Source organism: Corapipo altera, unplaced genomic scaffold, assembly GCF_003945725.1.
Source record: "Corapipo altera isolate COAL_440 unplaced genomic scaffold, ASM394572v1 60, whole genome shotgun sequence".
NCBI lineage: Eukaryota > Metazoa > Chordata > Aves > Passeriformes > Pipridae > Corapipo > Corapipo altera.
This window is the reverse complement of record NW_020884912.1, coordinates 248275-275324: the sequence shown is the minus strand read 5'-3', so window position 1 is coordinate 275324 and position 27050 is coordinate 248275. Positions and strand designations below refer to the sequence as shown.

The 27050-nt window shown below is 41.0% G+C and overlaps 1 protein-coding gene across 1 annotated transcript; it reads right to left on the bottom strand.

The window, feature by feature from the left end:
- Window positions 1-743: 743 nt before the first annotated feature.
- On the bottom strand, window positions 744-26610 carry LY86 (lymphocyte antigen 86). The gene is made up of 5 exons (XM_027654094.1): window positions 26297-26610; window positions 12577-12663; window positions 10982-11110; window positions 3938-3990; window positions 744-1496 (listed from the first exon to the last, which is right to left on the bottom strand). Exons 1-5 carry the CDS (start codon window positions 26415-26417, stop codon window positions 1401-1403), a joined length of 486 nt encoding a protein of 161 aa, XP_027509895.1. The 5' UTR covers window positions 26418-26610; the 3' UTR covers window positions 744-1400.
- Between the last annotated feature and the right edge of the window lie 440 nt (window positions 26611-27050).

Genomic DNA, 27050 nt, shown 5'->3' with positions numbered 1-27050 from the left:
TGCAGAGATAGCAGGTGAGAATTTTGCTGGACAGGAAGAAAGCAAGAGATTATTCCTTGCCGCTAGCTGTTGGCTGCTCTGCAGTGTTGGTTATCTGTGCAGCAGGGATTCTCTTGCTGCTTAGGAATTCATTCGAGCTGCAGAATGTGGGTGTGCAGGATGGAGGCCGTGTGTCAAAGCTCTTGTGTGGCCAGATGTGAGCCACAGCTGCCCTAGCTGAACATGCACCTCTCAAGATGAGGCGTGCAGCCCAGCGCTTGCTACCATCCTTCGTAAACTTGTGCTCAGCTCCAGGACCCTCCCGTGCCTCTGATTCCTGCCCATATCTTTCCAAATCAGAACTCAATGCTACTCCCAAACCTTCCCCTAGAGGGAAGGATCCCAAACGGGTCTCTGTACTCTCCTACTCAAGATCCTAATCCCATGTGCTGCCCTATGCCTACCTAGGTTATCTAGCTACCCATCAGCTATGCCAGGTGAAAGGCTCTTGGAATGAGATGATTTGGGGATGTGCTGCACCTGCAATGTAATATGTGTTAATTCTCCTGGGGCTTTATGCTCAAAGCAAGGAACAGTTTGTCCTCTGTGAATATAATACATGTGTAAACATGACTGATACTTTATATTTAAAATGTGCTCATTTAACTTGTTCCCCTCAATCTTCCCCTTCACCATCTCCCATCTCCCCCCCCCTTAAGCTTTTGAGAGACCCTAGAATCATGATGAAAAATGAGAAAAAATGTTCTTTCATTATGAATTTATTGAGAAGCAAGAAGAGCAAATAGCTTAGGTACGGAATGGTTCACACGTCCCTTAAAAGACATTAAAGAACAAAAAATTCCAGGTAGATTCCAGAAGGTTAGAGTGATACGAATCCAGTGACAGGACATGGATCACTGGAAAAAGGGCATGTTCATCCTATCTGGTTTTATTCTGTGGTTATAACAAAATCTGTGCTAGTGGAATCTCCAGACTGGCCCCAGAGAAGACTTAAGATGTTGAATGCTGTAACTGCATAATATATATTATATATATATATATATATATGAAGTCTTTAGCCTGTGTTAGAAATGGATACCTCCATAACTTACTGCAAAAAATTGTTTAGGCTCTCGCCTGTTCTACCTCATGCTATTTTCATCCTAAGATGAAAATGCTGGTATTGGATACTTTCTACTTACAGCTGTATATATTAGGAGAAAAAAGTAGGCTACAGTGTGCTTTTAGAGATAAAAGGTACCACTAGAGGATCTAGTAAATTCTTGAAAATAGTGAATTATAAAGAGGAACACCATCAGAATCACCACGTGGGGATTATTTTCTTCAGAATCAGCATGCAAGCAGCCTACTTGGCTTGAATAGTTTTGATAGTCTGTAGCTTTCATGTAATTGGTTTGTTGCTAATAATAGTCCAAATAATTTTTCACAGTAAAATCGGCACAAGCGACAGTGACATGATCTTCATTAGTCAGCTTTGCTGAAATAGTGTAATCTCCCTGTGTGAGACAAAAACAAAGCAAGAGATTAACCCATCAGTAGGAAATAGCTGGTTCTGTTTCTATTTCTGAGTCCTCTTCCCAGAAATAGAATAACCCTTTTCCCATTAAGTTCCTCCAAAACTTTTCTGGTCCAAATGTTTCAGAGGTGGTAAAGAACTTGCCCATATTTTCTGCCAAAATACTCTCATCAGGGATATCAATGCTGTCAAGCACAAGTTAAAAACTCAAACAGTGTAAGGGGAAAAAAATATTTTGCTGCATAAAAAATCCCTTCAAATCTGTGCAACTTCTCATGTTTCTTATGAGTAAGCACAATATAGCCTGCACTGTTTAGTAACCGGAAAGCAAAGAGGTGCTCATTTGTCTGGCACTTCACTTCCTTGGATCTTGTTGTTCGGTGTTATTAATATGAATTTCTATAAGAGAGCACCTTGGAGGGATGTGTGTGTATAGATGACTCAATATATGAAGAATTCCTATATAATAAAACAAGGGGTAGTTAAATTTCAAATTGCGTATTTAAAATTATGAATTCAGGCTTTTGGTAGAATTTGTATCATTACAATGCAAAAAACCCCCTGAACCCTAAAGAAGCCATGACTGTCTTGTTTTGGTCAAAACTGCTCTCTCCAGACTCTTGGAGAAGGCAAAGCACTGGTTGTGGGGGGTTGTGGGGGTGACAAGCTTATTTATGAGATTTCATTCACTCTATATTGCTGGCACTGCAGTAATTATTTCTGGGTTTTTTTTTTTTTAGAGGATGGAGGGGAGAAAAACCTGGAGTCAGAGAGCTTGGCAGCAGGGACCTCCTGGCTGTGTACCACAGAAAACTCTTGCCCTGCTCAGAACACTTCTGGTTGTGGAGTAGAAAGAGGCATGGCTAGAATGAGTCAGGTTTCCTGACATTTGCCTTTTACAATGGGATACCTAAGACAATATCTGGCCTGTGTCACCACAGAGAGGTTCAGATTAAGTGTAACATCCAAATTTATAGAGAGGCCCAATGGCAACATGCTCATGAGAATACAGACTTGTTGTAATTGCAGTGTGGACTGTCCAAACATCCCTCAGGCTGCTCAGATGAGGCTGTTCTTTGCAATGATCAGGAGATAATTGCTGTAAGGGATAAATCCTTTTTGCCAGCACGGAAGGAAGGTATTATTTGTCTGATTGATTAATTAACATAAAAGGCTTCCTATTCCCTTTCTCACAATCACATTAACTCTCTAAAAGCTTATGGTTGAATTCATGGAAGTTCATAATAGCTAGCTTCCATTATTTATTAGTAATTAGATTTTTTTTTTCTCCTCCAGAATAAATTTTTGCTTGTGGTGAAAAATTGTTATTAAAAGAGGATTGTGAACAGTCTTGGAATTTCTGGCTCCAAATTCAGCTAATTTGCCCAGAACTGGAGTTTTACTGGTCTGTGTGCATGTTTCTTAGGCTTTCTCTTGGTTTAAAGATTTATTCCTCAGTTTGTCTAGAGTTTTTACTATGTAAGTGTCCTCAGTGCATTAGCAAAGCTGCTCCTGGAGCAGGATGTTGATTGATGTGAGCTCAAGCACTCCTGTACGAGAGATCAAAACTTATTGCTCAACGCAGAATCTCTAGGTGTAGGCTTTAGGGAATCAGGCTGGTAGGGGCGGGATAACAGCCTGCATAAGGGGGCCCATTTACCTGTGTGAAAGCCTTGGGAAAATGAAGGTTGTGGTTGCTTCTATTACCAAGAGAAGATTGAGACGTATTAGAAGGTAGCTATTATAGAGGCTTTATTCTCCCAGAAACCAGCTATTCTTGTTATCACCTCTGCAGGTCTTGGCAAGCCCGGTTCTTTGGGTCTCATATCTTTGTTCTGTATCCCTGTTCTGACCCTGTTCTGATCCTGTCTTCTTTTCCTGCACCTGGACCAATCCAGTGATGAGCAGGCCTGAGACCTCATGTTTGGGCCTATGAGATAGGTTTTGTGTCTGCTGAGACAGATCTGAGAGCTCATGCTGTGCCTCTCTTAGTAAATCTAAGGAGTATTTCACTAGCCACCTGAGCTGTATGCTTTCATAGTGGTAACCATGATCCTTTCTCCACCACATTCTCAACCGTATGCCTCGATAATCTAGATTGTGCCTTCTTCTTTTCAATCTTGCTATTTTGAGAGTAAGAGAGGGAGAGCCTGCTAAATATCTATATGGCTGCACGACTTCAGTGTTGGTACAGGAGATCTTCTATACTAAGAAAATCTGTCTGTCTCTGGATAGTGGTGGCTCTCCTATGCTTTATAAGCAAAGCCACTTAATTTCGTATTGGAAAGAATTAGTCATGTAAAACACTATCAGACCCAGTGTGCTAGCCAGGGGAGCCTGGAATGTGCTGATGTGATTGCTGGTAGTCCTCTGACCACACCTCATCCGGAAAGCTTGGGAGCACATCTGTGACCAACTTACCTGTGGGATTTCTTTGATTCCCAGTGTGACTGGTCCCTCATAGTGGAGGTGTTCTGAAAAACGACAATGGTGTTGGGTGGTTAGACATGCAGCACATGAAGGAAACAAGCAGCTGATCATAGATACTCTCTTTTTGAATTTCAAAGTGCTCCAGTGACAAGTGTTATGGAACTGCAAAATGCTGTATACATAGTCTTACAACAGCCCTCCTGAGAGAAATATCAGCATGTATACTGCCTTGTGGGGAAAGCAAGGACTCAAGGACCTACAGCCCCTGCCTGAATGGAGGAGAGGGACATGGCTTTGCAAACTAGTGGGTGTTCCTATGTCAGCATGCATCCTTCAAATGGGGAAATGAAAGGGGAGGGGGACTGCTGGACTCAGGTCCTTTAGCCTGAACTATTAAACACCTGCAGGAGCAATAGCTGAACTGTACTGTTTTGGTAACTTTTATAAAAACCAGTCTGAGCTGAGTTTTTGAGGAGGACTTCTGACTGCTTGCTAAACATGACCTTAAAGTAATAAGAACATGTCTATCTCACTGCTGAGGGACCGTTTACCAAGAAGTTACATGAGGTATTGAAGTCATCACAAGTGTTGCTGGTGACTGGAATAGAGCCCAGGAGTTCCACCTTCCAGTCCTCATCTCCCTGATCGTGTGAGGCATGCTTGCTCTTTGCTGTTGAAGAAAGGGCAACTTTGGCATTAATGGAGAGAATTAGCAAGCTATTTTGCAGTTCCTCCTACTTCTTCATAGCTTACTGGGCCAAACTGTGCAGACTTGACTGAAAATAAAACTTGTAGATGTTTCGGTATTTCAGAATTTCTTGCACAACTTGCCCCACACAAGTCGTGGAAAAGTCTTAAGAACTGTTTAAGGATTCTCTTTTGTAGGTGTCATGAAATATTCTTTACTTTAACAGTGACAGAGGAGTAAGTGTTTCATCATGTTTATATGAGTATGTGCTGGCATCTTGATGCTTGTCATTTCTAGGGAGTTGTTTTAGTCTAGTCTCACTGTCGATTTATACCGTCTCTTCTGAAGGGTTGGACAAAAGGTTCATAACATCTTTATGTTGTATAGTCCATCTCACCATGCATGGGCTTGGAAAACATTCCACAGGAGGTCTTCCCACACGTGTTATGAAATGTTAGTCTTATAACAGAATTTTATGAAAGAATCATGACTATAAGATAAGCTAGGAAAAGGAGAAACCTCAGATATTACCAGTGTTCTGCACCTTTGCATTAATGAGAAGTTTGCTTAATGTAATGCCCTGATGATCCTGGGAGGTGGAAAAGATGCAAAACAACTCAGTCTTTCCCTGAAAAACCTGGTACCAAAACAGGGAATAGAATAAGTATGTTTTGGCTGATCAATCTCAAAATGATCAACTATGCTACAGCACCTGTACTGTACTTGTTCCTCTCTGCATCCCTGGCCAATTCACTGGACACTAAGAAGTCTTTTCCTTTTCGAAGAGTAGTCAGCATCACTGCTTGCTTCTGTACATGAAGCAAGAGCCCAGGAGTCTGACACATCTTCATTGCAGAGAGCAGTGACTCAAGAATTTTAAAAATACAGTACAGCCCACTTCTCAGTTCACAACTTTAATAGAGTCTAAATGGGAATTAAAGGCACTGCAGACTGCATGACTTAGGTGATGAGTGACTCCCTTGGGACTTAGGCTGTATGTGTGTCAATGTGTGCTAAGGCATATTGTGAACTGCCCCCTCAGGGTGATGTGGACCATGCAAGCTTATGCTTTGTGTCCCCTTTCTTTCAGTAGAGAGCTTTGTATGACTACCCATCTTTCAGACAACTCTGAGCCTAGCAGAGGATAGCAGCAGAGGAGATCTTGGATAGCAACAGAGGGGAATGGAGAGGAAACTGGGCTGTGAACAGTCACCCTTCCCCAAAGTCCTTCTCCCCAGGGACATGGAAATTCCCTTTGGATCACATGGCTCATTAGGATCTCACCTAGGCTCCCAGGAAGCCATCCAGAATGTAAAAATACAGATGCAGCATTCACGCTCTGCAAAGCTTGTATTTTAAAATGAAGTAGGAGTCATCAGGCCATAAATTTGCTTCTGAAATGATGTCAATGCTAATCTCTCATCTAGTGTAGGTAGAAGCTATTTTTTCACACACACTTCACTGTGATAAAGTAGCCAGATGAATGCAGTCTTGGGGCTTTGCCTCAACCCACTCCATTAAGTTTTCTATGGTTGCTCTGATGTGTTGTAGGTATGCCTTTCCTTGTAATCAAAGAAGTCACTCTTATGGGCTGTATTATGTTTTAGGGAGCCTTCAGTTACGGAGACAGGTTCTGTGTGTCCAGTTTGAGGTCCATGTTTACTGCTTTATGATTCAGCAATAGCCTTATTTAGCTCTTTCTAACCAGGATTCTTGCAGTGGTTCACAGTTACTAGTCATACGGAGCTACTGGAGAGAGCGCAGTGAAGGGCCACTGATATGATTAAGGGACTGGAACATCTCTCCAATGAGGAGAGTCTGAGGGAGCTGGGACTGTTCAGCCTAGAGAACAGAAAGATTAAGGGAGAGCACATCAAGCTGTACAAATACCTAAAGTGGGGTTGTAAAGAGAATGGAGCCAGGCTCTTTCCAGTGGTGCCTAATGGCAGGGCAAGAGGCAGTAGGCACAAACTGAAACACAGGAGGTTTCTCCTGAACATCAGGAAAGACTTGTTTCACTATGAGGGTGACTGAGCATTGGCAGAGATTGCCCAGAGAGCATGTGGACCCTCCATTCTTGGATATATTTAAAAACCCTACCTGGACAGGGTCCTGGGCAACTGGCTGTAGATGGCCTTGCTTGAAATAGGTGGGAACTGGACTAAATTACTTTCAGATGTCCTTTCCAACCTCAGCCACTCTGTGTTTCTGTAACCAGTCCTCTAGGAAACTCCTGTGACCTTCCTTACTTCAATGGGGAGAGGGAAGCTATGCTGCTTTGAAAGTATGTCATTATAGGAAATCAAGGGCAGATTTCTCTTTCAGCTAGTTGAGACCTGCCAGAAAATACTGTGGATTCATAGATCTGCTGAATTTTGTCATTCATATTCACATTCTCTTTGGACCATGGCAACCTCCTTAGAACCTATACTGGCTGAATAAGGCTTGTTTGCAAATTTTGAAAAGCCCATTCTATGTTCCAGTTGCATGAGAATTTCTACTATAATTTCAGAAGTGTAAACATCCTCCAAGGTCTTAAGGAGTGTAGTTATCACAGCATCATTTATATGCATTTTTCTCCATATATTCACATGTTTTTACATTCCTCCATTGAAAGAGGATGAACACATCTGCTGCAGTAACTGTCACAAACACTGAGCAGCTCATTGAAAGAATTCTGTGGTCTTTTTAGAGAAAGCCCAAATGTAGTTGCAAAAAATGTACAAACATTGGGAAGAGCATAAATCATGAGTGCATTTTTCCACTTAAAAAAATCTCCTGTTTCTTTATTGGTCTGCTAGTAAGTTATGTTATATGTCAAGCATGCTGTCAACAGTGATGTGTTTTCAGCCCTTTTTCTTAAAGTCTTATCTGGAGGTGATTTCTGTAGAGCACCCTAGAAAATATTTCTAATTTACCACTGATTCAAGGTGATGCTATTGTATTTTTTGTTGCAGCTTTTCACTGTTGTTTTTACCAGAAGTAACTTAGTCCTTTTCTTTGCCACTAGTCAGGCCTTTAGTAGCTTCCAGACTGAAGCAGAGCTTTCAAATGTGTAAGAGCTTCCTGAGGATTGCTTCAAGTTACTAGTTATCATTTATCATGAAGACGCCTCTCCTTCCTGAAAAAAGTCCTATAATGAAATTCTCACTCCTCTTTCTCAAATCTCCCTTACACTGAAAATCTGTATACATTCTCACACTCTTGTGCTATATAAAGACCCTCTACATCTGCACCCACCTCTTCCTTTTTCTATGTTCTAAATATTTTTAGAACTTCAATGCTCCATGTTTGAGTTCTTCTAGGACACAATCTTGCACCCATGCAACTGACACACAGCTTCTGCAGGTTTTATGGATGTAGGAATGATCTGAATAACTGCCAGCTATAGATGTATAGTTGAGTGAGAAAAACATATATAAATACATAGCCAGGTGAGAAGCATTCACTTTCTTTACTGGGGAGGAAAAAGTGAGATGAAGGAGCTAAGCATGATGTCACTGTGCATCGGCACAAAGACCTAGCTTTGTGGTGTAGCTGCTTTCTCAGAAACAGGTACCTAAACTCTCAACGTAATAGCCGGTTTTGTAATTCATGTTGTGTTTTCTACTTTTATTCACAAATACTATTTTAGAAACTTTACCACTGCAACACCTACAATAATGTAAAGAATGGAGATCTGAAGCAAGGTGGGGGTTTCTCTATGGTTTGGGAGTGTGCACAAGGAATTGTGCAAGTGCTCTGATGCTGCCTTTGTCAGTTGGGCCTGAAAGAAAACTTGCAGAGGATGCAGCTATCTTTTTGTCAGGAAACTTTCTTTAAGCATGCAAGTTGTGGTTGGCACATTGCTAAATATTATCCTGGTGGGTCTTTTACTCTGATTTTAGTGATTTCATTGGGAAATCTGTTGAATTTTATGTAACTGTTTTCTCTGAAGGAAATGAGGAATAACCACCACTTTCTACTAAAAAAAGAGGAAGACCTGAGTTCATGCTGTGCTCAAAGAATTTAGCAGTCTTGTTGCTATTGTACTTAAATGGACAATGGCCAGTTTCCCTGCAACCTTTGAGCTAACAACTTCGCAACAGGCATATAGCTCAAAGAAAAAGATCTTAGAATCCTATTTAGAAGTCCTAGAAAGTAGTGCCAGACGTGACCTTTGCTTAACAAAAATAGTAAATACTGTATGATTATGATGAACATGAAACCTCCAGCTATATTAAGTCTTTCCAACACAGAAAGTATTTCCAGTCATGGCAAAAACTGTAGGATTATAGGAGAGCAAATAACAATAAAAATAAACAAAAAGAAGAAAACAACCTCAAACACCCAAGAATTTGCTACACCTGGCTCTTATAAGTCTATTTTTCTTTTAACTTCTGCTCTGCTCTTCCACACCAGTGAGTGGATCAACGAAGCCTCTAGCAGGATGATGTTCTGTCTAATTTTGGGAGAGGGAGAAACAGCCAATTTTTGGCCTCCTTGTGAAAGACAAGCAAATTCTGTGTGAAACTATATTTAAACTCAGGTCAGGTCTGGCTAGATGTTGAAAATGTTGCCTGTACAACAGGGAAAAAGGAGCTCTCCATGAAAAGCTTCAGTTGAAAGGGCTATCTGCTCCCCTGTAGGCTGCATACTTGGCCATCCACATGTTTTCCTTTCTGCATAGGTATTAGGTCAGATTTACAGCTGTGCTAATATGGTAAATTATGCCTGAATTGTCCTAAACTGGTCTTCAGCTCAATTCTGTGTCCTAAAACATGTTTTGGAATCAACTGTCAACTAATTAAGAAATACCACATTTTCAGTTTGAACCTCAGTCTGAGAAAGTTCACTTCTTTCCCACTGTGACTTAATTACTAAATAATAATAGGTACTGAAAGAGAGGGTGTGTATTAAAAAGTTTGTGGCAGAGGTTCTTGCACAAAGGCAGGAATGTTTCTAAATGAAGATACATAGTATTATTTAAAGAACCAACTATGGGTTTATATCATAATGTACTTCAATTAGTAGAAACAATCACCTGTCAGTTCAAGATTAACGGACTTGGAAACCCCAGGAGGTTTTGGCTTTGTGGCTTAATGTGTGAATAGCAGTTTGTGCTCAGCTCAGGGCTGATTCTACTTCTCCTTAATGTATTCTCCAAGAGATGTTTAGTACTTCATCAGAATAAGATAGTTTTTCAGTGAGTCTGTGGGTGGGTTTTTTCCTCTTATAATTCAATACAAAATTGAAGAAATGTCTGAATTTAATTTTTTTGTCTCTCTGGCTTACAGGATTTACATAATTGGTTGCTCATGCAGCATTTCTCTATTATTCTTTATGATAGTTCTGTGCTGTGTGAAATGTCTTAGTCATTTTCCAGAAGCTGTCTTAACAATAGTGCTGTGCATGATCTTTAAATTCATAACTCTTGCACATGAGTTATTGTAGCATTATCAGGATGAAGATGCAAGTGGATGGAAGGAAAGCAGAGCTTCTGTAACTAACTGGTACTCTAACAACTCAAACTTCCCTGTGACTCTATCTGTTTATTTCAAAATCAGCCTAAAGAGATGATAATGATGTAAGAGGGATTTAAGAATAACTGTTTAAGATATGTGGTTATTAACGTCCATAGCTCTTCCAAACATAGCGTGGCTAACTTGGCACTACCTACGCTGCGTTGTGGCAGAAGGGACCAAAGATACCTGTTTCTTGGGGCAGCTAATACCATTGTAAACTAACCAGTGCAAGTCTTCACTGGTTGGCAGTTCAACTAGCAGGAACTGAATTCATGTGACTGCTACATAGGCACATGCTGAGCAGGAACAAGGTGCAAACCATAGATGGAATCAAATAGTATCTTGGTTCAAATATCCTTACTCAAGCATAATTTCTATTAAAGTGAGCTGAAAATATCCTTTGAGGGCAGGAAGTGTTACTTGCTTAATAGTGAAGAACATGTTCAGAATGGTTGTTTGTTTGCTCAGCCATTTCTTTTACAGAACCAGTCTTTATATTTGTCATAGTTCTTGCTCACATGACAACTACATGCCCATAAATAGGGATTATGAACCTCTCTGCTATTAGATGGGGTCATATAACCACAGTTATTTTTTATGGACTTGAAATCCCATGTGTGTGCAATATTCTGTGATTAAAAGAAAAGAAAAAAAACAGGTTAGGGGGAAAAGCAGGCTCTTAAATTAAAACGTCTCTGTCCTACTGTGTTTCTGTCATCCATTAACATGCTGTTGAAGTAAACAGAACATTAGAATGTATTGGTGCAGTTCAACAGCACAGCGGGTGCATCCTGCTTGGAGTATTCAGCAGCCATCAAACACTTAGAGTGCTACCTAAATTACCTCCTTTCTTCATTCCACAGAAAATAAGCTTAGAATGACCCGGCGCGCAAAGGGTCTCTGAGTAGGTTAAGACTGTCTTCCCATTTATGATCAGGTGAAGCTTCACATATAGTTCCTTGATGTCGTGTCCTACACACAAAGCAGAAAGAGAGCTCAGAGAAAGTGCAAGGGTAAACAGGTTTATTACTTTATTTTAAAAAAGATTACATTTTTTCCCCCGCTGTTTGAGCTATTAAATTTTTCCTCCTCACTGAGAACTCCTAATACATAGAAACCCATGCTTAAGCAACAGGTCTCTAAGCCCTTCAAGGTATATGACAAGGAACATAATAGCACTATCTTTATTGTTAAATAAACTACACCCATGACCATTCTCTGACTCTGAGGTCAACTAGCATATCTAGTAGTCCTTACAACGATCTTACATCCTTACATCTAAACTTTATTTTCTGCTGTCCTTAGCAGAGGGATCATATCCAATGGGTCCCTGGGAGCAACCTGTGACCTGTAACCTCTGCCTGGGAAAACAGTAGCTGGCCCAAGCCAAACTTGTGCCAGGGACCAGCAGAGCAGCTAGGCAGTGCCGGGAGGTTGCCTGCTTGTGCCTGGCTTGCTAACACAGACAGAGCCAGTGAAGCTACTGGATTTAGAGGGAGGGCCTGTACTCTGACTTGTGGGAAAAATATTTACAAATGCTTTTAATGTGATTTTTGCAGACTTGTTTAACTTTGCAGCCACGTAAAAACTGATGCTTCCTTGGCAAGTGGGTAGCATTCTCACAGAAGGGAGACCTTAGCATACAATGAAGTGTTCCGAAGTGTTAAAAGACACTTGGCACGCAAATTTATTTTTAGCATCAGGAATGTACAGCAGCACTTCCGTATTTATGCTCTGGCAGTAGAGGTTCTAGGTGAGCTTGGGGACAACAAGTTTGCAAGAAGGTGGCTGGTTTTTCTGTGCAAGGATCACAACACAAGCTATGACTAATGTTAACTTGTGCACCCAGTTTTGACCTTTTATTGCTGATCAGTCAGGTGCTGAAGGGTATAATTTCAGCTACTGCAGGTGGTAAACTGATGGCACGACTTTTGCCTCAGGCTAGCACTTTCCCAGCATGTTTCTCTGTATGCTCAGGAGGGGCAGAGGGCTGTCCCCACCTTGCTCTGTGGGAGTCCATTCAGTCTCCTACCTGCAAGGGTCACAGCTTTGGCAATTTGGTGAACACTGCTGGTGCTGACAGAAGAGTGTGGATGCTGTAGCTGTCTCGTTCAACAAGACTTTCCCTAGAAGTCTTAGCTATGAAGATAAGCTCTAGAGCAGCAACCCCCCACCCTGGCTATCCATGTGTATAAATTAAGGGTAGGAGAAGAATAGGAGTTGGGGGCTGATATGACCTTCTTAGGGTGACATACATAGTCTGGGGCTGAGCTGATAACAGAACTGACATTTCTGTAGCCCTGCATAGGTTTTGAAATTTCTAAGAAATGAAGCCCATTCATACTTTGTGGGAGGTTTTTGCCCTGGCTTACTTCTTAATACCAGCACTCACACATGAATTACCTGTTTACGGTGTGAGAAAATAGCAATTCACTTACCTAGGACCATTGAAGCTCTGATGTTAAAGGTGTGGGTTGCGACATCAGAACACTTGTCAATGCTGAAAACAAAATCTTGCTGGGGATCTGTTTGAAGACACAAAGCAGTGGGTAAAAAGTTCTGTCTTTAATGAAATGTAATGACTTTTTAGAAGAAAGCAATAGAACATAAAAGTGTTATAAAAAACAAATTACGTATTCCTTAAAAATCCTACAAGAAGTGCTCAAAGCTCCCATACCCTGTGTTCAATAGCTACTTAGCTACTTCTGTCCTTCCTGCCTCTTCAATCTGAAGCACACTCAGGTGAGACTAAAACCTATTGTGTAGGAAAATGAGCCAAGTTCAAAGAAAGCAAGTTCCTCTCAGTAGTGGGTAGTAAATGTTTATTCAACAATGAATTCTTAGTACAGCTGCTCTTCCCAGATACTGTACACTGACATTCCTTCCTCAGTACTGATGGGCAATTGGTTATGAAGATGTTTTTTAGTTGATTCATATCACAAGAGGGCTTGATGGGGCTAATTAGGAAATTGAATATTGAAGTGGAATGGAAGGTCCAAAATTGAAAATAAAATTGTGTAACTGATATACTGCAGTACTTTGTGCTGCGTCAACCATCCCATGATACTTCTAACCCAGGAAATATTCTACATTTCTCCTTTTCTGGGAGACTTTAGCAGAGCTGGGGTCAAAGCCAGCCCTTTGACTGATAATTGTATGAACATGGTTCTTGCCAGTATTCCTTCAGTATTCCTTCCTCTGCATCAAGCTCTAAAACTCTTGTATAAACATAATTGTTTTCCCACCAGTTCCACCTTCTTCTTTGCTAGCCTCCAGGAGACTTCATGCTATGCCTGAAGGCTTGTCGTTGTGTCACTCTCTGGTGACAGGCAGCAGCAAAAACTGAGAGCTCAGCTGCCACAACCAACAGAACGTGCAAGTGTTTTCCAAAACTGTGGCTGGAGGTGAAAGATTTGGCCACTTTGGAAACATATCTTGATCCTCAAGCCTTGCTTTAGGCATAGTTTTGTCCCTCAACATGGCTTTCCAGCCAGCCTGTGCATGCAACTTCCTTCTCTGTGGAAAAAAGAGAAGCAACTGTGGCATGTACAGAAGCAGCCATAGGTTCCTTGGTTTACACAGAGCTAGTAGTGACAAATATAGACTTGGGAACAGTTCTGTTTTATAAGTTATTGTTGCTTGGGCTAGTCTTCTTGCTGAATTGAAAATAACATGTTGGGAGAATTCCTTTGATGCTGTGGTGAAACTTGAGTCACGAGTGTCCTCTATGAGGCTGAGCTAGCATCCCCATAGCCTAGCCCTGTTTTGCAGCAGTGCCCCACAGCTGTAGCAGCTGGCAGCCAGCAAGTCTGCGTGACTGAAACCTGATTGCTTAGAGGGGATCGTGAAATGAATGAAAGTGTTAGGAGGACCTGGGGGCCTCTAACTAAGCCAGGTTCTGTGAGCCCTCAGATCATCAGTGTGGTATGAAAGTAGTACTCAAGCCCTAAGTTGTGGTAAATTAAAATAACAGTTTAAAAGGGACAGATAAAAGGCACTTGTATTTTGAACAGTTTTTTGTGTCTCTCTGCTGGATTTTGTCCTCCACACCACTAAAGCAGTCTCTGCAGTTGCATAATCTGCTTGGGACAAATAGTGCCTGGAGTTGTTTATCAGTCAGACCAGAGTCAGAGGGTTGTCTTTTCTCCCTTTCCCCATTCCTGTCAATTCTCACTTCGTTTTTTTCAGTTTCAGAAGCTGTTGGAATTGGTTAGGAGAACAGTTTCCTACTCCAGCCAGAAAGCATGTCAAACTTCTCTTTTCTCTGGGACCGTTACTCCTGCTTCCCCTCCGGTTTCTACCATCTCTCAGGGTTTGGTTTCCGCTTTCCTCTGGAGTTTTGCAAGAACCCCTTTCGTTTATGTTTTGTGTGTAGCGCGATGAAAAGGTTCAGGAAGCAGCTGCTTAAATTCAGAACAACTTGAGCATTGAGGTCTACAAATAGTGCTGGTAATCAAATTACTAAAATTGTTAGTTCCATAATTTCCAGAAGGAGTTATGGTCAAACACGGCACTGCAACATATACGATGCTCTTCTCTTTTCAGAGTGAATAGGCTGTGCTTTAATTAACAAATTGCATCATGGCGTTAGAGCTAGAAATTGATTTTTATTTCAAAATTTCTCATCAGTAACTTGGTAGAAAGGGGATGTTCATGAAACCAAGCTTCTCTGAAAGCATGGACTTCTTACAATGGCCCTGACCTCAGGGTTATTTTGCTTTGGATGTCTTGTGTCTGTTTTATTTCTATGGGTTTAGCTCCTTTAACAGATGACATATTTCGTGGTGCATTGTAGCCATGGATGTCTTTTACTGCACTGCTAGTGTTGCAGCATAGGACCCTGATATCAGAGGAGTGTTGTCTGGTCCCCGGAGAGGAAGAAAGTGTGGAAGCACTCACATGAGAAATTCCGGAAAAATTTGTGAATTGGAGCACTTGGATTTTGTGTTGTTATTCTGTTGCTGAGAAATGTCAAATTTTCCACTGTCAAAAGAAACCCAATTAGTTTTCTGACCATCTCCCTGTGGAAATTCATGCTAAGGCTTTGCAATCCAGCATCTTAGATGCTGTGGTGTACTGAGGTGGAAGCCTCCTGCTGAAATCAATTGAAAGAATGGCTCTGTTGCTAAAGCTGTGGTGCCAGGGAGTCTGTATTCTAAAACATGAAGGCAGAAAAGTTGCTGCTAAAAAGGAAATTAATGAAAATAGTGGGGTTTTGCAGTTTGATCAGTGAAGATGTCTGTAAATTCACCTGTGTGTTATGCACTAAGGGAGTATGCCATACCCCTCTTTCTTTAAATGGTGAAGAGTCCCTCCTGTGGCAAAGGCAACTCGAAGCAATTGCCATTTTTGTGTTTCATCTCAGATGCACAACTGTGAGTCACTGTGTGTCTCTTATGGAGGTTTAATACTTATTCTTCTGTGTTTGCCTCAATCTGAAGTGAGCTGGTTAGACTGAAAAAAATACATGTTATGTCTTTCACATGTGCAGAGCAATAACATTTACTGTTAAATCTCTAAAATACGTGGGGCTGCCCTTCAGCCTTCCCCTTCCCTGCAACATTTCATGGTGCACAGTACTGTATGTTCCCAGACTTCCTTCCACCCACTCCCTTCAATCTGCTCCCTCTTCCATAATTAAAGCTAGAAACTCTTCAACTGGTTACAGAGTTTTGCTTTTCCAGTTCAGTTTGATATATTACCAACACTTAAAACATTGCTGGAAATTTTGCAAACGCATCGAGGTTTATCAGTGAAAATCTGATTATTGATGGGAAAAAGGGCATTCTTTGTGTATCTAGTGCGAAGGACTCATGCTGCAACCTATCTGCAGCTAGTAGGAAGGTGCCTGGGAGTAGCATTTGAACTCAAGTTTCTGTCTACATGGTTCTAAATCTTTCAGGCAACTTCTCCGAGAAAGGAACAAGTCTCTGACTTTTGTAAACAATCAGTGCACTCTAAGATCTCTTACATGTGTTATTTGAACCTGATGCTGTGGCTGATGCTGAGCATCAGCACTGTATCTAGCACTGAATGTACAGCTCTTGCTGAAGACTGGCTTCTGTAGTACAATACTGCTTTGTGAGAGATAAATTTGGGATGTACGTGGCATCTTGCTACTGATCATCCCTTATATGTCAGTATTAGTGATGCATCCCACCTCCCATTTCACTCTACCTGGTGGTACCCTGATGGAGGTCTGTTGCTGTATTTACTTGGGATGTGGTTTTCTTTGCATACCACCTGCACTGGCAGCATAGTGCAAGATTTCAGCCTCTTTCGAGGTACTCACAGTGATGGGTTTGCCTGGGTTTTTCTTAGAGGACTGAGCAGGTGTGTGTAGTACAGCCTAGAGGCCCAGATGAGTTCCTGAACTTTTCTTCATGGAGCTTTTTTCCCCCGCCTTTTTTCTTGGCAGAAGGTTCATAGGTAAATTATCTCAGACATATTTACAGTGGTGTAACCCCAGTGACGGGGACAACAGATGGGAACTCACTTTCATGCCCCAGTTACTGCAATTGTGGGGCCAGCAGCTCATGCCGCTGCTGAACATGGGTGTGCACAAAGCCACAGGGCTGTGAGCTGGAACTGCCCTCAGAGCTTCCTGTGCTCTGGGAGGTGATCTCCAGAGCACGAGATGAAGCAGACAGCTGGGAATGATAATGTGCTAACCCACTGTGGCTCTGTCCCTCCCAGCCTGAGCTCCTAGATGACTAACTGGGAATTATAGAAACTATGTGGCCAGATGGGAAGCACCTGTTACAGGAATTTTGCTGGGCTGGTGTATAGCAGTCTTTCTCTTTTATTCTTCTCTCTCCTCTCCCCATTTTGTTAACTATCCTCTACTGGCTTCACTCTCATCTGAATATGCTCTAAAATCACATTGTTTCCTTATGAGCATGAAAATCAGTCGTATGACTGAACAGCAGCAGCAAGCAGATGAGCAGTGCTTGTGAGAGTCCACATCTGTAAGCCCTGGAGTGGTGGAAAGACTCTCCAAATTGGTAAGCTTTGGGTATTTCAAAATAACACTTCTAGGAGCAGATAAGCCACAGAATTGAATGAAATGACATAGCTGCACTTGGCTAGGGTCGAATAAGGACAGACTGATGCTAGAGGAGCTGGAAATTAGCACAAGGAAGAAACGTATTTAGCAATTACCCAACACTCCTCACCTTCAAAGCTGCTAATAAAATTAAATCATTAGTCTTTACAGCATTCAAGGTGATGAAAGGAGAGGGAAAGAATGAGGAACTGTTTGGGATTTCAGACTTCATGTATTTGTTCAACAATTTATCTTTAATGTCTATTTAAATAAATTAACCTGAATGCTCAAGGTTATATTTGACACTGGAATCTACTTATAAGGCACTGAGAAAGAAGCATCAGGTGAATTAGCAGCTTTCTGATTATGCATCTAGATTTCCCTGAGCACCTTCAATTTAAAGAACTTCCTTTCGGGCTTGCCTTCAGTGCATGTCATTGCCACTTTCAGGTGTGTCTGGGAGGGGCAGAATGACCCTCTGTTCAGAGGAAAGCAGAATAAATTGTGAGACCCATGCTGGCTGTGTCTACCTTATTATGAGAATGCTTCATCCCGAGACACTTGCCTTAGCTATGATCAGCTTCAGGCTTTTGTCTTGTTCAAACAGGCACTTTGGCCTCCTTTGCAGAAGTCACTGTATCCTTTATCACCCGAATTTTTCTGGCTTGCTTAGGCAACACAGAGGAAAAGGAATATGGAAGATGAGAGTTTGCGTGTCCTAAATGTCCCAGGGTTACAAACTGTGTGAGTTCCCCTTTGCAAACAGCGATATCAACTTGTGGTCTGCTTAAACCCAAAACTCCTGGAGATGATTAATGGAGTGAATAATTTTGCTTCCTTTCTGAAAAAACTTACATGACTGTAGAGAGAAGCCTAAAGATTTGGTTTCAGTATAATCTATAAGCTAAAAAAGCCCAGAGAACTAGCAAAAGAAACTTAAAATATGGGTTAAAAAATAAGTGTTTATACAAGTTAAGTAATTTCCACTCTTCTCTCAAGAAGACTGAACACTGGTAATGCAAAGATCCGTTATATACTTCTTGGCTAGATTAAGGCACAGGCATTACTGGCTGGTACTTATGGCCTTAGTTTTGTAGCCAGGTGATTCCAGTGTCTTAGAAAATTAGTTTAAATAAAGGACAAAGACTTCATCTCTTGCTGTTTCAAATAAAACTTTTTGCTGAGTATATGACGTCCAAATACACAAATATTCAGAAACAGTAACTCAGAAGGCTTCTCCAAATGTCAGGTGGGGAAGAGATTTGCTGATACCAGGCTAACATGATGAGTTAGAGGGAAGCCCCTGTAATGACAGGAGGTATGAGGGGCTCTCTGCAGCTGGAGGGCTGTGTTTGGCGATGGAGGCATCCCTATCATGCATAAACAGCATTGCCAAAGACATGCTCCTAGACTCCCTGTCTTTTCCTGCCTGAACCAGCTTTCTTTGAGAGCAGGCTTGTAAGAGCTGTTTGCTGAGGCTCAAGGGAAGGCCCAGTGTCTGAAGGTTCTTGGAGTCTTTCCTTGCTTTTGCCAGAGGTGCTATTTGGAAAGGGGGATTTCTGTGCTTTGTGTGGTATAACAAAACTTTAACCAAGCCTGTTTAAGAGGACAAAAACTGAAAGATGCTGGCTTTGAGAGATAGCACATACATATCTGTATTTGATAATCCTATTTTGTCCTAGTTAGCTTGAGAGAGAAAGGCAGACAGGGCAGGCTTCAGCTACAGCAGTGTAACAAGAAAATACTGCATTAATTTGGGCCCAGCAGGGAATGTATTAGAGAGAGAAAGTCTTTGTTCTTCTGTTGGTAAGAAAACACCATGCACTGCACGAATAAGATGGATACAGTAACTGCCTGTATTCTTAATCAGATGTCTCTTCTCTCCTCACATATTTTTTTTTAATAATTTTTTTTTTATTGCCCTACTTGAGATGAAGATCTCTGGACATCAGTGCCTGCCATTATGACTGGGGATTCACAGCAGACTTTCAGGCTTGTGTCAGAAATAGAACCAAACGTTACTAGAAACTGTCCTGCTGTTAGACACATGCCATGCTCTGGGATAGCAGGGTATACTGCTGATTATACAGAACAGTAATCAGCAGCATATAAATGGCTAAATGTTCCCATTTTCCCAGGATGGGTTGAAATCCGCCACAGGAGCATGGCAGTAAGCTGTACCTGAAATGGCATGCTCCCTCTGCTGAGAAAACTAACTGGGTGCCCACCTGCCTCATCACTGCTGAATCATTTGACAGGAGCCATCCATCTTTAGGTGAAGAGGAAACTGAAGCGTTGAATTAATTTGTGGTAGTTTTCAAGATCCTAGCTTTTGGCAACTGGAAGTTCTCATGAGTCTAAAAGCAGCACCCGTAACAGATCAAAAGTTTTGGATTTGGCACGTGATGAATCTGTATGGGGCATTTGGACATCTTGTCCGCAATGGCCACTGTTTCTCCCTAGGTTTATGTTGCCATAGGCCCACTAAATTTGGTACCGTGACACCAACACACAATAATGCTGAAGTGGTTTTTTGCATTTTTGAGGTATGTTCATTTTATTTAGATTATTTTGGATATTTTTGCTGAGGAATGTTTAATTGCTGTAAGAACCTGATCTCCTGACTTTATAAGCATAGTAGGGAACAGAGATATATTGAGGCTTTGATGGCAGCTCTAAGCGAGATGATGTGGCAGTGTCAAGAAAGCAAAGCAATGCTTCAGAGGCTTACAGAGAAAGATTTACACTGGAACACACATCATCAGCTGTGGTTTGTTCTTGCTCCTGACTTTATGCAGTGAATGTGCCTCTTGGCAATTTTTGCTTTGTGTAATACAGGAGCTTATCTCAAATTTTTATCAAACTGTTAAAATAGCTGTGACTAACCTGTTTAGTATGTTAGAGTGCTCCCTCCATAAAGATTCAAATTCAGTATCCAAAAGGAAATGACAGTGCTACCTTGCCCACACTACTTCTAGACTACTAGTAGTAATGCAATATACTACTTTTTAGGTATGTCTCTCCTATTTTTTTCCAAAGGGGAGAACACATTTTCTTATGGCTTGCCTTGTGAGCTGTTACCCCTCCTGCTTATGACTACTTTAGTGATTCAGTGTCTACAACAACCAAAGAAATATCAAAAGTCAATAGGTGAAAAACATGCCAATCAGTTTAGATTTATCAGCTGGAGATAAGCAAGAGAGGGTGTCACACATAAACAATCCTCTTTTGCAGTCTGTGGTGCAGGACCTTAATTGATTTGGTGAAGAATTTGGCACTGTGAGAGAACCATTGAGAACTAAATTAGATGAGAAAATTTAAAGCCTGGTGGGAAAGGTTCAGCTGAGGTTAGTTTTCTCAACTACTAATCTCACTGGAAGCGTTAATATCGATTTTACTAAATGGTTTAAAGTCTAGATGCTGAATCTAATGTTTTTGCCGGAGTACCTTGGAGATATGAAATTGTCTCCTGCTCCTTTATGCCATTTACATTTTAAAACTTACTAAATACTTTCCTCTCTCTGAAAGATGGGGTAAAATAATATTCAGAACCACCTCAAGAGTTCACATAGGAAAGAAAGTTTTAATCCCCTCTACTGAAGTGGAGAATGAAATAGATAGGGCAGTTCTAATTCATGGAGGGACTAAAATCTTAAAAGAAAATTTGCATGTGCACTCATAACTATGCTACCTTGATTCTGCTGATAGCTTCAGCTTGTTAGGATCTGGTGCCAGAAATATGCATGTCAACATCTGGTCTTCCCCTTGGAATAAGTAAGTTATACCAGATGAGTACAGCAGCAAAGCGATGACATTAAGGTGGCTTGGACAGAGTAAACAAACCAAAAAATTGTTTTCAAGTGAAATTCTTAAGTTCTTTGATTGTTTGCCCATTAGCAATCTATGCAACAAAAGATCAGAGGGGAGCTGGTGTCGTGTGGCTTTAAATAATTTAGAAGCAGAAGCAATTGCTGGAGACTGTTTGAGGGAAATAAATAAATAAGTCCAAGAGAAGCATCTGGCTCAATCTGTCTGCCAAAACCCGAAAGAATAATGGAAAAAGAACCCCTTTTACCAAGTGTCTAGAAGAATCTTTGCCCTAAGGAGACATGAGGTGAGAATTTTTTTGCAGACTTTTCTTTCCCATCTAAAGCTATCAGATTATTTATAGCCTTTAACTAAAGGACATAAATGTGTGGTCAGGGAGGAAAAAAGACAAGTTAAAGTGGCTGACACAGAGAACAGAAAGTGATGTGCTGTAAATTTAGTGCTGCAATGATGACAATTTAGCAGTATTGTTTACAAGTTGGTAATGCTGATTTAGCAGGGATAGGTGTTACTGGTCTATTTTTCAAAAAAGGAAAAAACACATTTTAAGAAAAATAGTATATTTGATATCTCAGTATGTAGGAGAAAGGATATGATGGGCTGAGTGTGTGACCAGGACCCTGAAACTATTTAGCATGGACAGACAAATCATCAGGAAACTGTGAGCTAATTAGTCTCTGCCTCCACTTTTTTGTTTTAAGCACTGAAAAGTTCCCTCAAAACAGAGTTTAACATAAGGGAGTCTATACAGCACTATCTGACCAGAGCCTGTTCTACACCAGAAGAACCCTGTTGACTTCAAGTGGCAATTTCACTGAGATCCAAACCCAAGCTCACAAGTTTACAGAAAAGCCATACAAATGAGAGCTTCTCTAATTGCAAATGCAATCCAGTGCAAGTGTGTACTGAAGTGGGCAGTGCTGCTCTCTCCTATTGTTCCACAACAGGGCAGGAAAAGGGTTTGTAGAAATAATGCTGCTCGAACTGTGACATAGAACTGTGCAGACATGGAGCTCATTGGACATAAGTTCAGTTGGACTTTCCTCTCTGTCACCAAAAACAACTGCATGACCAGAGTCTTTGTCTAGCAGAAGACATTAATTAAAGCAAATGGTTAACCATATCTGTAAATATGTTTTATTATTTTTAATCTGTAGATACACAAATATAAAACTTGTAAAGGGTGCAGCCAATTTCATATTTAGGTTCTGGAGGTTGAAATGAATACTGATTGATTGCTCCTTCTCCTGAAACTACAGCTAGTGGCTATTAACCTCGCTTCAGATGAAAAAACAAAAGCAAGCAAAATCACAATGGGAAAATGTGTTTTTCTATGATATTTAAAATCCCATGTGGTCTAAACAGTGTTTTATTGAGCCTTGGGAATATTTCTGAAGATGTCATCTTCAAATATTAGTACTTTGACCTGAAGATCTCCCTGAAATTCCCTCTTATTTACTCCCTTGCACAGGGAGTGCAAGGAGTCCTCAATGGTCCATGGTGTCCAGACCCTGTCTAAGAACCTTCTACTTTATCAGTTTCCTTTGCTCCACTGTCAAGAAATCTACAGTTTCAGGCAGTGGGCAGCTCTGAAATCTTCTGAGTCTTAATCTAAACATAGAACTTTAATAATCATGGAGAGTAGTGATCTGGGTTTGCTGGTTGAAACAAAACCTGACATTCCGAAACATTGATTTATTGATGTAGGCCTAACTAACATTTCAAGAAAGAGCTGTAAAAATAGTTGGAAAATGGTTTTCTTGTGTCTGCAGGAGGAATCACCTGCTCTCCCCTATGAAGGGGATCCCATTTGAACACTATGTAGTGAGAACGTTTTCATGGCTAATTAAGACAATTTGGCTTACATGAGTGATCTAGAAGCAGGTGCTTGTAGATGTGTTGAGGAGTTATGTTTTCTAGTCTCTGACTGCATTACACTTTGCACTTCCAAGTGGATGCTTGTTACTCAAATAGCACTGGAACCTGCTTGGGGCACTGTTACCATTGCCTACCTGCCCCTCCCTTCCCAGACAATTGCCTTTTAAAATGTAGTTGGCAATATCAAAGGCATTATTAAGGTAAAAATCACCTTGAAATTTAAAAGGGATAGGAATTGGCCATTTGTGTAGCAGGTTCTTTTCACTCTATGCATAGACTTGCCAATTAAGGTTCTCTTTTCTCAGTCAGAGATGTTAACCTGTGCTGCTTTTGTCTCGGGATCTCTGCCCAGGTTTCTAAAGTGATTTGTGGTCATTTGAGATCTTCCTTCATTTTTGTCACTTGTTCCTGGGAGGAAGAGTGGCCCTGATAGGAAATGTCTTGCTATTTATAGACTGTCTCAGAGTTATGTCTCCTGCGGTTATACAAAGGAGGCAGCACACTGTCTATTTACTTTACTTTTAGACCACCCATGTCTCAGCCTGACTTTCTCACCATGGACTTGCTGCTGAGAATTTTTGTCTGATTTCTTTTAGATTACTCTTTTACAACTGCATTATATTTATCACTAGAATCTTGTCTAGCCCTTTATTTTGATGCATGTCTTGGGGTCCTGGTTATAGAACATTTAGTCTGACGTGGCTTAGTGGGAATGGGGATCCTTTCTATAGTATCCAGAGCATGGACTGAGGTTGTGGACTTGACACATGTCTGTATCTTATGTGTTATAGGGGCAGATGCAGCTAGAACAATTGCTTGTGACAGGCCATTGGGATTTGCTTCTGGCTACAGGAGATTGCTACATTTTCTCTATTTTCAGTTATCCACCTAAATTTCTCTGCTGCATTAATCACAGTTATATTAGGTCATATTTTTGGCTTTAGTCAGATTTTTACTGCATTATAGGAGAGGATCTGATAAACTGCAAGGCAAAAATGAGCACTTGGTTCCTTTTATATGCTCAGACTGAACTCTATTAATTTGTTGATAGAGGGCATTCAGCTCCAGAAATAAAGTTGTGAAGTACTTCTCTCAACTTCCTTGTATTTCACTTGATTCAACCCTAATTCACTGACAACATCCTAGAGTCTATAGTAACAACAATAGAGCTGAAATCCTGACCCTCTTGTTGGCAACAGCGAATACTTTACCCAAGATTTCATACTAGTTACTTCACTGTGGCTCCTGTATCCCAAAAATGAGTCATCTGCTGACACCTTCAATGGAGTAAGAAATATCAAGGGGATTTCTCAGATTGGGGGACATATGGGGCAGTATTCTCCTGAAATAGCTGAAGAGTATGGGCACTTGCCTAGAATTGACTCTGTGTTTGCTGATATTAAAAATTTGTCATGAGAAGGTTTGTTGGGAAAGGGACTTGTCAAACCTAGGTACTAACAAGTCTGTTTCCTCCTGGGTGAGAACAATTGGCAGGACACAGAGGAAAAATGAAGCTATTTTCTGTCCATCTAGTTACAGTTTACACTGAAATGAAGTAGGGACAAAGCTTCCCCTCTGCTGAAAGGGTGATCAGCAACTTTGGGACCATCATAAGCTTGCCAGAGAGCTCAGTAAGAACAGTGTCTTCTCTGAAGGGGATGTAGACTAGTGTATTTGGATTTATCTTCCCCACCTGCAGATTTTTGGGCTCAACCCAAAACATCTTATATTTTTCTCCTTTATGCAAACTACCAGACTATGAATTGGGTCAGCAGAGATGCAAATGGTGCATCCGGGTCTGGTTCTACAGGTATGGTAGCCTCTGGAAAAAGGCAGGGCAGAACATTGTGATGGCAGTTGTGAGTTACAACAACTTGAATCTTGACAGAGCTGTAAGGGAGCAAGGGATCTGACTTCAAACAAAGAATCTGATTTAATTCTTGCATTCTATGTCTCTGTAATCTCTTCATCTCCCATAGCTGTGACCAGGAGAACAGAAAATCACTCTCAGTGGCAGGACCTGACCTTCATGATCTCTGGCTCGTGCTTCTCAAGCTGTGAATTCCCCCTGAATGAATGTACCTCTTATCTTTCTGTTCACAAACCCAAATAAGTGACAGAAACAAATGACTCTAAACAAATGCATATTGTTAGCTAGGTCAGTGGTGTGCATAGTAAGAGGCAATCCTTAACTGGCACATGCCAGCAGACAAATTCATCATCATTTGAATTGACTCAAACTGAGCCTGTGCCTCATTGTCAAAGCATCTCGTGCTAACTGAGACCTGTTGAGTGAACAGAATTCATTTATGCAATAAATTCTTACTGAAATAAAGGTTATGCCAAAGCTTGTATTCAATATTTAATTAAATATTTTCTTAATGCATTATACCCATTTATAGTATGTGAAGCTTGACTTTAGTCTCCTGGGAGCAGGCCAATAAAGAATAGCATTACAAATATTTATTTACTTCTCTTGTCCCTCACCGGCTTTATTCTAATGGGTGTGCAAAAATGCATGAAAGCTACAGGGGAGAAAAAGCCCCCGGGAAAACCCTTTGTATTAGGATGAATTGGAAAAACAAACTCTAGGGTGCTCGTTTGCCATGAATCGCTTTTCACATCACGTGCAGAAAATGAATGAGGCGTCTGTGAATCTAATTCCCTTTGTCCCAGCTGTAAAGCAGATCAGCACAATAGGAGAGGCACAAGGCCAGCAAAGAAAGAGGTGGAAAGCAGGCACCATTCAGTGAATTCATTTTCAGTCAATTTCAGTGTCACTTGCTCCTTTTCTTCTCTACAGATTTAAAGAGCAAACAAAACCTATGATCCCTGGGAAATGCCTCTGGTAGGGGCTGCTGCTGAGGTCTTGCGAAGCACGATGGCAGTGACAGAGAACATGAATCCTTCCCATTGTCACACTGGTCTCTTGTCACTCCAAGTGAGAGGACAGAAAGCATATCACCACAGCCTCATCTCATACTAGGAAAACAGCAGATCATTGAAGAGCCTTTTTTGTCTCAGGAGTAACAAAGATAAAGATCTAGGGTCTTCTTCTTTTTTTTTTTTTTTAACCTAACTTCTAGACAAAAATCCTAGTCCTCTCTTTCATGCTGAACTGGGGTTTTGACAGCTGTTTATTGTTCTGAATTAAGTTACATTATTCCTCTTTATTGTCTTCTATTTAAATACAGTTAGATTCGTGTGTGTGTGTGTGTGTGTGTGTGTGTGTGTGAACCAAAACTAGCTATACTTGAAAGACTAAAAATATTCTAGATGAGAAACCCAGTGCTGACTTGGGAATATAAACCTTCTATTCATTGCCTGGCTTATAAGTGTCTCTCACTGCATAAGAACAACTTTGTTGAGCAGCTAAAAAGAAAATGGAAATGGTAAAAAAATCTCACCACAGCTTTTGTAATATATTTCCAAGTTGTCCTCTTTGCAGACTGTGTGCGTAGGCCATTCTGTGCTGGCATTGATGTAAAGCAGGACCAAGATGAGAACAAGAACATTTGATGTCTTCATGGTGGTGGTGGTAGTTTGCAGGATCACTTCTCTGTCTCTTGGTAACACTTTGGAGGGAGGTGTTCCTTTCTCCAAGGGACACAGGAGTTACAGCGTTCGTGCCTGCAGAAGGGTTAAGTGAGCCAGTGCAGGCTTAGCTCACCACAGTGTAGTATAAACAAGAGGCTAATCAGAATTGGAGGGTGCTATTTCCGTGTGCTTAGACTTCTGCTTTCTGTTCTTTGTGTTAAACTAATGACAAATGAGCTAATCACACCTACTCACTGCACGGCATAGCCCTGCTTCAGTGCCTGCTGGAACAATGCAGTGAACTGTTTATTTCGTCTCTTGCTGCCAGTTTCTCTTGAAGTCAAAGCATTTGGGGCAAGACTTGAGACAGGTTTATTTCACAGCCCTTCTGGCTGCGAAAGGTTGCGATCCAAATTGCCCCATCTTATTCACACCAAGTCAATGTGGAAGATGGACAGTCTGGTTTCTATGTTTTTTCTGGTAACAAATCTGCCTGCTGGAGGGAAAGGAAGGTGTGTCTGACAAAGTTGCCACCAAATAAGCAAATCTTGACATTTTCAGGAATGAATCCTTTCTGCTCGACTATGCTAAGCACTGTATTTGCATTCTTTTTTTTTTTTTTTC

What these genes read in the sequence shown, in the direction of transcription:
- LY86 (XM_027654094.1), bottom strand. Translation starts at nt 26,417, where the DNA reads ATGAAGACATCAAATGTTCTTGTTCTCATCTTGGTCCTGCTTTACATC. An exon ending in AATATATTACAAAAGCTGTG is followed by an intron (nt 12,664 to 26,296) that starts GTGAGATTTTTT and finishes GTCTTCAAACAG; the next exon opens with ATCCCCAGCAAGATTTTGTT. An exon ending in GAATCAAAGAAATCCCACAG is followed by an intron (nt 1,497 to 3,937) that starts GTAAGTTGGTCA and finishes TGTCTCACACAG; the next exon opens with GGAGATTACACTATTTCAGC.